The sequence below is a fragment of the Muscardinus avellanarius genome (genome assembly GCF_963383645.1).
Source record: "Muscardinus avellanarius genome assembly, chromosome: 10".
Taxonomy (NCBI): Eukaryota; Metazoa; Chordata; class Mammalia; order Rodentia; family Gliridae; genus Muscardinus; species Muscardinus avellanarius.
This window is the reverse complement of record NC_137796.1, coordinates 77,335,296-77,346,239: the sequence shown is the minus strand read 5'-3', so window position 1 is coordinate 77,346,239 and position 10,944 is coordinate 77,335,296. Positions and strand designations below refer to the sequence as shown.

The 10,944-nt window shown below is 44.3% G+C and overlaps 1 protein-coding gene across 1 annotated transcript; it reads left to right on the top strand.

The window, feature by feature from the left end:
* Positions 1-1,222: 1,222 nt before the first annotated feature.
* ATP5MF (ATP synthase membrane subunit f) lies at positions 1,223-10,605 on the top strand (the record flags this gene model as incomplete). The annotated part of the gene is made up of 5 exons (XM_080703838.1): positions 1,223-1,235; positions 1,374-1,511; positions 8,626-8,733; positions 9,588-9,704; positions 10,542-10,605. The coding sequence occupies 5 exons, from the start codon at positions 1,223-1,225 to the stop codon at positions 10,568-10,570; spliced, it is 405 nt and encodes a 134-aa protein (XP_080559964.1). The 3' UTR covers positions 10,571-10,605.
* Between the last annotated feature and the right edge of the window lie 339 nt (positions 10,606-10,944).

The following is a 10,944-nucleotide window of genomic DNA, read 5'->3' as shown; positions in this document are numbered from 1 at the left end:
TGTGTAACTTGGAGGTAGAATACATTTAGGTTCAATCTCTAGTACTCGACCCCCACCCCACACTCCCTGTCCTTATCACTTTATTTATTTATTTATTTATTTATTTATTTATTTATTTTGCACTGGGGATGGAACCCAGAGACATTCTACCTCCAAGCTTCACCCCAACCCTATTTTTTTTATTCTGTATTTTGAAACGGTCTCGCTGAGTTACAAAGGGCCTCACTAAGTAGATGAGGCTGGCCCCAACCGCAATCCTCCTGTCTTAGCCTCCCAAATGCAGGGATCACAAGATTATATGCCAACACGCCCGGCATTGTTCTTACCGCTTTAAGCATCCATCTTTGTCTTTTTTAAAAGATACTTTTATTGATGCATTGTAATTATACATCATAGATTCAAAGTAATACAAACATACATGTATACATCACTTAGTGCATTTCCCTCTATTTCTGCCCCTGCCCCCACTGCCTTTGTCTGTTTTTTTTTTTTTTTTTTTTTCGGTACTGGAGATGGAACCCAGGGGCATTTTACCTCCGAGCTACACCCCCCAGCCCTATTTTTTATTCTTTGTTTTGAAATAGGGATTGAGTTGCAAAGGGCCACACTAAGTAGCTGAGCTGTCCGCGAACCGCGATTCTCCAATCTCAGCTTCCCAAAGCTGGGATTACAAGCGTGCGCCCCCACGCCCGGTTTAACCTTTGTCTATTTGTGACAGCTCCCCTATGATTTTATTTGTGTCATCAGAGCCCAGACACATACAGGTGCTCTTGATTCAAACCTGTTTGGAGACAAACTCTGGACACCAGTTTTTCCTGGTGCTTATAAATTCCTTGAGAGTCGGAGTTTACCTCCCATCCTGCACAGCTGAGCTGGGAGGAAAGGTCTGGCTATGTCCCTCCCGTTCCGTTTAACAAATTTAAGGTCAGAAGGTAAGAAAGCCAAAATGCCCCTTTTCCCTTTATGTCCCTTTATTTAGTCCCTTCCCATCTTCTGGGATAGAGAACGCAGACTGAGGGACCCTCTCTTTAGCTGCTGAATCACAGGAGATTTTGCCCTCCAAAGGACGTCGTCCTTCATTTCATGGCATCTTTGTAGTTCCAGCTAAGTACCAGTGGTGACCTGCTTCCCGTGAGCCTCTGCTCCCAGCATCAGCTAGGGCGCGTGCTCGCTACCCAGCAGCTCTTGCGCGGCCGGGCTCAGCGGACACCAGGACTCCAAGATGGCGTCAGTCGGTGAGTTCCCGCTTCTTGTATGCACTCCCAGTTGGAGGCAGAGGCTGAGTGCGGAGCCCAGAGTCGCTTGGGAGGGGAGGGAGCTGCGAGGCCTCCTGCCCTTCGCTTCAGGGTTTTGATTAATCCTGGACTTTACAGCAGCCTCACCTGCGGCGCGTTGGACCCTAGCCCCGGGGTCCGGCGCTGACCGCCCTTCCCCTGGTCCCCCAGCAAGTTCCAGCTGCCCGGGACCGGTGCCGCGCCGCCGGTGTTCAGGGTGGAGATTGAGAGCAGCCTGTAAACGCATCCCGGGCTTGAGAACGCGCTGCCTCGGGCCACTCTCCCTTTCTCTGCTAAGGAATAAGCAGTTTCCCCTCTTGAGACGCAGGCGATTTGCTTTTGAACCTCATGCACATCTTGTATCCTTCCCAAAGCTGAAGCTCAGATTAAGCTGCTGGAGGAGCCAGTGTTTAGGACGATCTCGGCACCACGCACCTCTGTGCGTTGTATAGGCTTACAGAGGTGAAGTGACTTGTTCAAGGTCACTACTCATGGGAGGGCCTCATGGAAAATAAAGCTTAATTTGCAAGGGTGGCCTGGTGACCAGCAGGCTTTTCAGCGACAAGCATGTGTAAAATATCAACACTCATCCACAAAAGACAGATTATTTTTTTTTTTAATAGGAAACCATGTTTTAGCTCTAGATCCTCACAGTAGCTTTATCAGGTTGTCTGTGCTGGGGACGCAGATCTCAGTTTAAAGATGAAGAAAATAATGGTCAGATATGTAGTATGGCTTGTCTGAGGTCACACAGCCTGATAGTGGCAAGGTTTTGATTAGTCCACGTTTGCCTTATACTTTCATATATATATATTTGCCGTACTGGGGTTGGAACCCAGGAGCATTCTACCTCTGAGATATATCCCCAGCTCTATTTTTTAGTTTATTTATTTATTTACGGTACTGAGCATGGAACCCAGGGGCATTCAACCTCTGAGCTACACCCCAACCCTATTTTTTAGTCTTTATTTTGAAACAGGGTCTCCCTGAGTTGCAAAGGGCCTCAATAAGTAGTAGCTGAGGTTGTCTTCAAACTGCGATACTCCAAGTCTCCGCCTCCCAAATGCTGGGACCACAAGCCTGTCGTGTGCCACCACTCCCAGCCCTTTCCTATATATATTTTTTTCGGGTTTGGGGATGGAACCCAGGGGCATCCGACCTCTGAGCTACACCCCCTGCCCTATATTTTATTCTTTATTTTGAAACCGGGTCTCACTGAGTTGCAGAGGGCCTCACTAAGTAGCTGAAGCTGTCAGTGAACCGGGATCCTCAGGTCTCAGCCTTCTGAATGTTGGGATTACAAGCGTGCGCCAGCACGCCCAGCCCTTTCCTATATTCTTGATTTCAGCCTGGGGAGTCCTTGGAGATGGGCTATGCCTGTAATCCCAGTACTTGAGAGGCTGAGACAAGGGGATTGCAGGTTCAAGGAGAGGGTCAGCAAGTAGTGAGACTCTCAGCAACCTAGCAAGACCCTGTTTCAAAATAAAAAATAAAATTGCATCGGGGGATGTAGCTCTTAGGTTGAATGCCCTGGGATTCAATTCCCAGTAATATGGCATGACATATTCAGCATCTCTGTAATGAGGGAAGTTCTCAGCACTGACGATCTTTCAGATGATGTCTATTGCAATAGCACAAATCTACTAGTTCATTCACAGATAAAGGGGGGAAGAATAAGATTATCAGTAGATCAGGAGTTGGCAAACTGTTGCCAATAAAATGGATTTTCTGCATCTGCTTTTATATGGTGATGAGTTAAGTGTGTGTATGTATATATAATGTTGAGATTGAACTCAAAGCCTCATGCATGTTAGGCAAGTGCTCTACCAATGAGCTCTAATTCCTCAGTTCCAATACCACTGTGTGTGTGTGTGTGTGTGTGTGTGTGTGTGTGTGTGTGTGTGTGAGAGAGAGAGAGAGGGGGGGGGGGAGGGAGGGGAGAGGGGAGAGAGGAGAGAAAGAGAGAACCCAGGGGCATTCTACCTCCGAGATACACCCCTAGCTTATTATTATTATTGTTATTATTATTATTTTTTGCAGTACTGGGGATTGAACCCAGGAGTTCTACCTCCAGGCTATACCCCAAGCCCGATTTTTTATTCTTTATTTTGGAATAGTGTCTCACTAAGTTGCAGAGGGCTGCACTAAGTAGCTGAGGCTGGCTGCTAACCTGTGATCCTCCTATCTCGGCCTCCCAAGTACTGAGATTACAGACATAATACTGGTTATGCAGAAAGATATTTTCATTTACATGATACCTAGAGCCAACTCCCCAGGTAGCTACTATTATTCCCTTAGTTTACAAAGGAGGATACTGAGATGAGAGAGAATATTAACTTGTCCCAGGGGCACATAATTACAGAATGACACTAAACGCAGATTATTTGACCCAGACTCTTATTTGTCACTACACTCTATCTCTTATGTGAACCATTGATTGCAGATGGATGTTTCCTCACAGGCGTGTTGGGGATCAATGTCTGTATCTTCCACTAAAATAGAATTTATTGGAATAGGCATTGCTATAATTCTGATGAATTGGGTATCCCTTGGGAGTTTTGGGATGGTGCTATACTTGGCTGTCCTGTAATGTTTTGCTTTTCTTCCCCTTCTGCATCTACAGATTTCTTGATATTGTTTACGAAAACACGCTTGTCTTCATAGTACAGAGATATAAATAGGTAGGAAATTAAATGTTAAATTTTAAGGTTTTTTTTTCTTCCAAGAACCATTCTGGCCCCTTTACATGGTCATGACCATGCAGAATGTTTATAGTTTGTAAGAAATAAGAAAATGAGCTTCATTGGTTTCAGAAGTGACCTTGTTAAAAGTCACTAGCTTTATTCTACTTTAAAATACTTTGACTTAAAATACCTTTTGAATTGTGAGAATCTTCATTAATTAGAGAAACCCTGTTTCAAAATAAAAAAGTAAAATAGGGCAGGGGGTGTAGCTCAGAGGTAGTATGTCCTGGGTTCAATCCCTAGTGTCAATAAATAATAAGAGCCTGGCTTGGTGGCGCACACTTGTAATTCCAGCATTTGGGAGGCTGAGACAGGAGGATCCTTTGCAACTGAGTTTGACTCTGTTTCAAAATAAAGAATAAAAAATAGGGCTGGGGTGTAGCTTGGAGGTAGATTGCCCCTGGGTTCCATCCCCAGCATTGCAATAAATAAATAAATGAAATGAAATGCCATGTGATCTGGGTGTGGTGGCACACACTATAATCCCAGTACTTGGTGAGGCCCTCTGCAACTTAGTGAGACCCTATTTCAAAATAAAGAATAAAAATTAGGGATGGGGGTGTAGCTAAGAGGTAGAATTCCCCTGAGTTCAGTCCCTAGCACGCACACACATACAAATTAAAATACCATTCATTTGTGTGTTTCTCCTACATAGTGGGATTACAGGCATGCACTGCCACACCCATCTTAGTTCTTTTTTTGTGTGTGTGTGGGTCTGGAGATGGAACCCAGGGGCATTAGACCTCCCAGCTATACCCTCTGACCTATTTTTTATTCTGATTTTGAAACGGTCTCACTAAGTTGTGGAGGGCCTCACTAAATAGCTGATGCCGTCCGTCAATCACAATCCTTGGGTCTCAGCCTCCCGAATGCTGGGATTACAAGCATGCGCCGCCATGCCCAGCTAGTTCTATTTTTAAGGACATTTACAATTTTTTTTATTATAGATTATTTCACATACAAAAGAAATAGTAATGTGAAGACTGCTTTGAGCCAGGCCATGTCTGTAATGCTAATACTTGACAGGCAGAGGCTGAGACAAGAGGATTGCAGGTGTGAGACCAGTCTGAGCAATTTACTGAGGCCTTCAGCAATTTAGGTCCTGTTTCAAACAAAAAAATGAAATAGGGCTGGGGGTATAGCTCAGAGGTAGAATGCTACTCCTGGGTTCAAGCCCTAGTACTAAAAAAAAAAAAAAAATGCTTTGTACTTCTTAAGTAGCTTTAACAAGCCCGGCACACGCTTGTAATCCCAGCATTTGGGAGGCTGAGACTGGAGGATTGCGGTTCGCGGACAGCCTCAGCTACTTAGTGAGGCCCTCTGCAACTCAGTGAGACCCTGTTTCAAATTTAAAAAATAAAAAATAGGGCAGGGGGTGTAGCTTGGAGGTCAAATGCCTCTGGGTTCCATCACCAGACACACACACACACACAAAAGAAAAGTGATCTGGGCGTGGTGGTGCATGCTTGTAATCCCCTCGCTTGGGAGGTGGAGACAGGAGGATCATGCAGGTTCGAAGCCAGCCTTGCTGGCTTAAGAGACCCTGTTTCCAAATAAAAATATAAAAAATAGGTGTCTGGGAGTGTAGCTTGGAGGTAGAAGGGCTTCCAGGAACCCCAGTACCACCAAAAAAAGAAAAAAAAAAAGTGGTATAGTTGTTTTTGGACTAAAACCCAGTTATTTCAAGTAAACTCAAAACTGAGGTGTAAGGTGTGTGCTGCTTAAAATTTTCTAGTTGGGCATGGTGGTGCGCACCAGTAATTTCAGTACTTGGGAGCCTGAGACAGGTTCAGGGGCAGTCTCAACAACTCAACAAGATACTGTTTCAAAATAAAAAATAGGGCTGAAGATGTAGTTCAAAAGTCCTTGGTTCAATCCCCATTATTGCCAAAAAGAAAAAAAAAATTTTCTAGAAATAGCATATACAACCCAGTGTGGTGGTGCACACTTGTAATCCCAGTACTTGGGAGACTGAGACAGGAGGATCACAGGTTCACAGCCAGACTCAGCTACTTAGTGTGGCCCTCTGCAATTTAGTAAGACTGTTTCAAAATAAAGAATTAAAAAAAAAAAATTGGACTGGAGCTGGGCATGGTGGCACATGCTTGTAATCCCAGCATTCGGGAGGCTGAGACCGGAGGATTGTGGTTCGGGGACAGCCTCAGCTACTTAGTGAGGCCCTTTGAAAATCAGTGAGACCCTGTTTCAAAATAATGAATAAAAAATAGGGCAGGAGGTGTAGCTGGGAGGTTGAATGCCCCTGGGTTCAATCCCCAGTTCTGGAAGAAAAAAAAAAAAAAAAAAGAAAAAGAAAGAAATAGCATACACAAGGTGACAGAGAAAGGTACGGTTATTCTTGGAGGACTTTATTATTTGGTGTTGAGCTTAATATCATGGACATTAAACTCTCCAGTAGCAATTTGGGATGTATTCTGAAAAAATCACTGGTTTCTATTTTGATAATGAGACTGTCATCTCATTTGTAACACTTTCATATAACTATTCCAAAACTAATCGCAGTTTTCTCTTTATAAAAGAACTATATATATTTATGTAAATGCTCTCCTTCCTCTAGTCCTCCTTTTTTCCCCTCTTATGTTTCACATAGATCTTAGTGAGATCTTAACAATAACAGTCTGCAGTGTTGCAGGCACTGTTCTAAATACTTTTACATCAATCCTCATTTAATCTTTGGGATCAGCCATTTCATAGACTGGACCTCACATGAAGGAAGTAGAGCATCTCCTGGATACCCACAGGTCCATTCTCCCTTCAGTCTCCTATTTTCTTCTTGGGACCAGAGATGAACACAGTACTGCTTTTCCAGGAATACTTTTATTTATTTATTTATTTGTTTATTTATTTATTTTTTTTTTGTGGTACTAGGGATGGAACCCAGAAGCATTCTACCTCTGAGCTACACCCCCAGCCCTATTTTTAATTCTTTATTTTGAAACAGGGTCTCACTGAGTTCCAAAGTGCCTCACTAAGTAGTAGCTGAGGCTGGCTGCGAACTACAATCCTCCTGTCTCAGCCTCCCAAATGCTGGAAATACAAGCGTGTGCCACCACGCCTGGCCCAGGAATACTTGTTATTCCTTGTCCCCAGACCTTCATTTAGATATGGGCCTTTTGGAAAGTTTTTTTTTTTTTTTTTTTTTGGTAGTACTAGGGATTGAATCCAGGAACATTCTACCTCCGAGCTATACCCACAGCCCTTTTAACTTTTATTAATTACATTTATTTATTTATTTATTTATTTGTTTGTTTGTTTGTTTATTTTTGTGGTACTGAGATGAAACCCAGGGGTATTCTATCTCCAAGCTACACCCCCAGCCCTTATTTTTTTATTCTTTATTTTTAAACAAGTTCTCACTAAGTTGCAGAAGGCCTCACTAAGTAGCTGAGGCTGTCTGTGAACCGTGATCCTCCTGTCTTAGTATCCCAAACGCTGGGATTACAAGCACGCACCATGACAGAGATTATGGACATGAGCCACCATGCCCGGCTTACTAAATTATTTGACATTTTCGTGTGTGTGTGTTACTGAGAATTTAACCCAGAGGCATTTTACCTCTGAGCTACACCCCCAGTCTTATTTTTTATTCTTTATTTTGAAACAGGGGCTCACTAGTTTGCAGAGGGTCTCACTAAGTAGGTGAGGCTGGCCGTGAATCCGGATACTCCTGTCTCAGCCTCCCAAGTACTGGGATTATAAGCATGGGTCACCACGCCCAGCTTCCTTAGCTCTTATATTTAGTTATTCCCAGCAAGCTGCTAATCAGACATCCCATTGATTCATAAAGCAGATAAAAATAGTGGTTTTGATGTAACTTATTCATGTTATTTGTGTACAGCCTCTATGTAGTTACATCATGCATCTCCATTGAATAGTTAAAATAGCAACATAAGAGCCGGGCGTGGTGGCGCACCTTTGTAATCCCCGCGCTTGGGAGGCTGAGACAGGAGGATCGTGCAGGTTCGAAGCCAGCCTCAGCTACCGAGTGAGGCTCTCAGCAACTTAGTGAGACCCTGTTTCCAAATAAATATAAAAATAGGTCTGGTAGTATAGCCCGGAGGTAGAAAGCCTCTGGGTTCCACCCCCAGTACCACCAAAAAAAAAAAAAAAAAAAAAAAAGCAACATAAAAGTATCCTATTTGTGGCACACACCTGTAATCCCAGTTATTTAGGAGGCTGAGGCAGGAGGACTGCAAGTTCAAGGCCAGCCTGGACAACTTAGTAAGACTGTCAAAATAAAAAAGGGTTGAGGAACCGGGCGTGGTGGTGCACGCTTGTAATCCCCCACTTGGGAGGCTGAGACAGGAGGATCACACAGGTTCAAAGCCAGCCTCAGCTACTTAGTGAGGCTCTCAGCAACTTAGTGAGACCCTGTTTCCAAATAAAATATAAAAAAAAAGGTCTGGAAGTATAGCCTGGAGGTAGAAAGCCTCTGGGTTCCAGCCCCAGTACCGCCCCACCCCTCAAAGAAAAAGGGTTGAGGATATAGCTCAGAGGGAAATTGCCCCTGGGTTTAATTCCCAGTAAATCCCCCACCCCCCAAAAAAGGATGCTTTTTATTCAGTGGACTTTTTTTTTTATCATTTCAGTACCACTGAAAGAGAAGAAACTCATGGATGTCAAACTAGCAGAGCTGCCAAGCTGGATACTGATGCGAGATTTCACCCCTTCAGGCATTACTGGAGCATTTCAGAGAGGTCAGAGCCTTATGGATGTGGAAACAAAAGCAGATCTCTGGGTCTTCAGGTCTTTTTGCCATGAATTAGTTTGGGCAAGAAAGGCCTTGCTGTCTCAAGACTAGTAAGTTCTGTAGAGGACAGGGATGGGTGGAATTTCCATATTTAGTCCTATCAAAAGCTAGCTCTGAGAGATTTCAGCCACGAAAATGTTTTGTTGAACGTCTGTCAGCACTTTTGTGTCAAAAGCTTCTTTAAGAAGAAAATGAGTTTGAATCATAATGGACACGTAGTCTTATCTCCTTGTCTATACTTCGAATCTTTCTCCTTTCCAAGGACCTGGCAGATACAGCTGGCTATGATCATGTGGCCCTTATTGTGGGTTGGGATCTGGGATAGAATTAGTCAGAATTAAGGTGAGGGGATCTCCAGGACTGGTGAGGTAGAATCAGAAGCCAACAAGCTGAGCTAACTACAAGATCAACACCAAAGGTACAGGCAGGATCGAGGAGGCCTATCCCTGGAGCTGTTCTTGGAGTAGGGGTACTGGACCTTACAGAGCAATTGTGCTGTCTGCCTTGATCAGAGCCAGGGAATATAGGGTGAGTGGTTTAAAGAGCCAGATCATAGTGGGGCACACCTGTAATCTCAATACTTGGGTGAGACAGGAGGCTTGCAGGTTTGAAGCCAGCCTCAGCAACTTAGACCCTGTTACCAAGTAAAAAAAAAGATGAAATAGGGCAGAGGGTATAGTTTGGAGTTATAATGCTCCTGGGTTCAATCCCTAGTGGAAAAAAAAAGCAGAATCAGGACTGGGTCCCTGAATTCCAAGCATTCTCAGCAAAGCAGGGAAGTGAGCGCCATCTCTGTTGCAGGTTACTACCGGTACTACAACAAGTACATCAATGTGAAGAAAGGGAGCATCGCCGGGCTCAACATGGTGCTGGCGGCTTATGTGCTTTTCAGCTATTGCATTTCTTACAAGGAACTCAGTGAGTGCCTCTTGCGTTATCTTGCCTCCAGTTTCCCACAAGATTGTGGTGTTGGTTTCTTGCCTACACTTCCACTTAAAAGAATTAGAGTGGCTCGTAATCCCAGCATTTGTGAGGCTAATTAGGAGGATCGTGGTTTGTGAACAGCCTCAGCTACTTAGGCCCTTTGCAATTCAGTGAGACTGTGTTTCAAAATAAAGAATAAAAAATAGGGCTGGGGGTGTAGCTTGAAGGTAGAATGCCCCTGGGTTCCATCCCCAGTACCGCCAAAAAAAAAAAAAAAAAAAAAAAAAAAAAGGCAGAGAGAACATAGGAAAAGTAAGAGCAAGCTTGGGTAAAGGGCATACTTGCAAAGCATAATGGAATGCTGCAAGATCTTGCTAAAATTTGGTGTGATCCTCCTAGTTGCCTACACAAAGAGGAGAATAGGTTGATTGGGATAATCCAGTGTCTGCACATTGCTCTGGAATAGCATTGTTGTTCCTGACTCCAAGACCTGAGATCGTCTCACATGAAGTCAGATAAGGGCTGAGATGCTGGAAATGTCAGTAATAGCTTGACTGGGTTGCCTGGGCTATTTCTGACAGCACTCAGTCCTTGCCAATTTGCTGTACCAGGACATGGTTGTCCATAAAGGATGCATGCTTAGGGCTGTTTGTGTCCTGGAAAAGAAGGGGCTGGCCCAGGTCTCTGATTCTCCAAATACTGACAGGAGGGATCTGGGTTATTTGAAAGGAACTTGCAAAAAATTCTTGGAGTGATTTTAGTCTGCTGCTACCCTATCAGTTTGTGCTTTCACCAGAATGCCTAAGAAACGTACCCTTTCCCTCACTTCAGAGCATGAGCGGCACCGCAAGTACCACTGAAGAGGGGCCACCGTGGAGGGCACACTCTACTGCTGATTGTGACCACCTCGCCCAGTTCCCTTCCATGTGTGAAGACCTCAAATTATGGCAGAATCCTTTTCTATCCTGAGAATGAACACCCAATAAAAACTGACTGGTACCTGTGCTGTCTGCCTGGTATAGCTATTATCTTGTACTCTAGGGGTTCCCCCCGCACAAGGGAACAAGATTGTCAGACAGCACAGGGCTTTGATCTCTAGGGCCCCCACCACTCAGGGGGCAGTGTGTCTTTCAGAGTTGCTATCAGAGGCCTGTCCCTTCCCATGAGCATTGTGGGCATTTGGGGGGCAATGTGGCCTTTTGTCAGCTCACTATATAGAGGTCCTGAGAGTGCT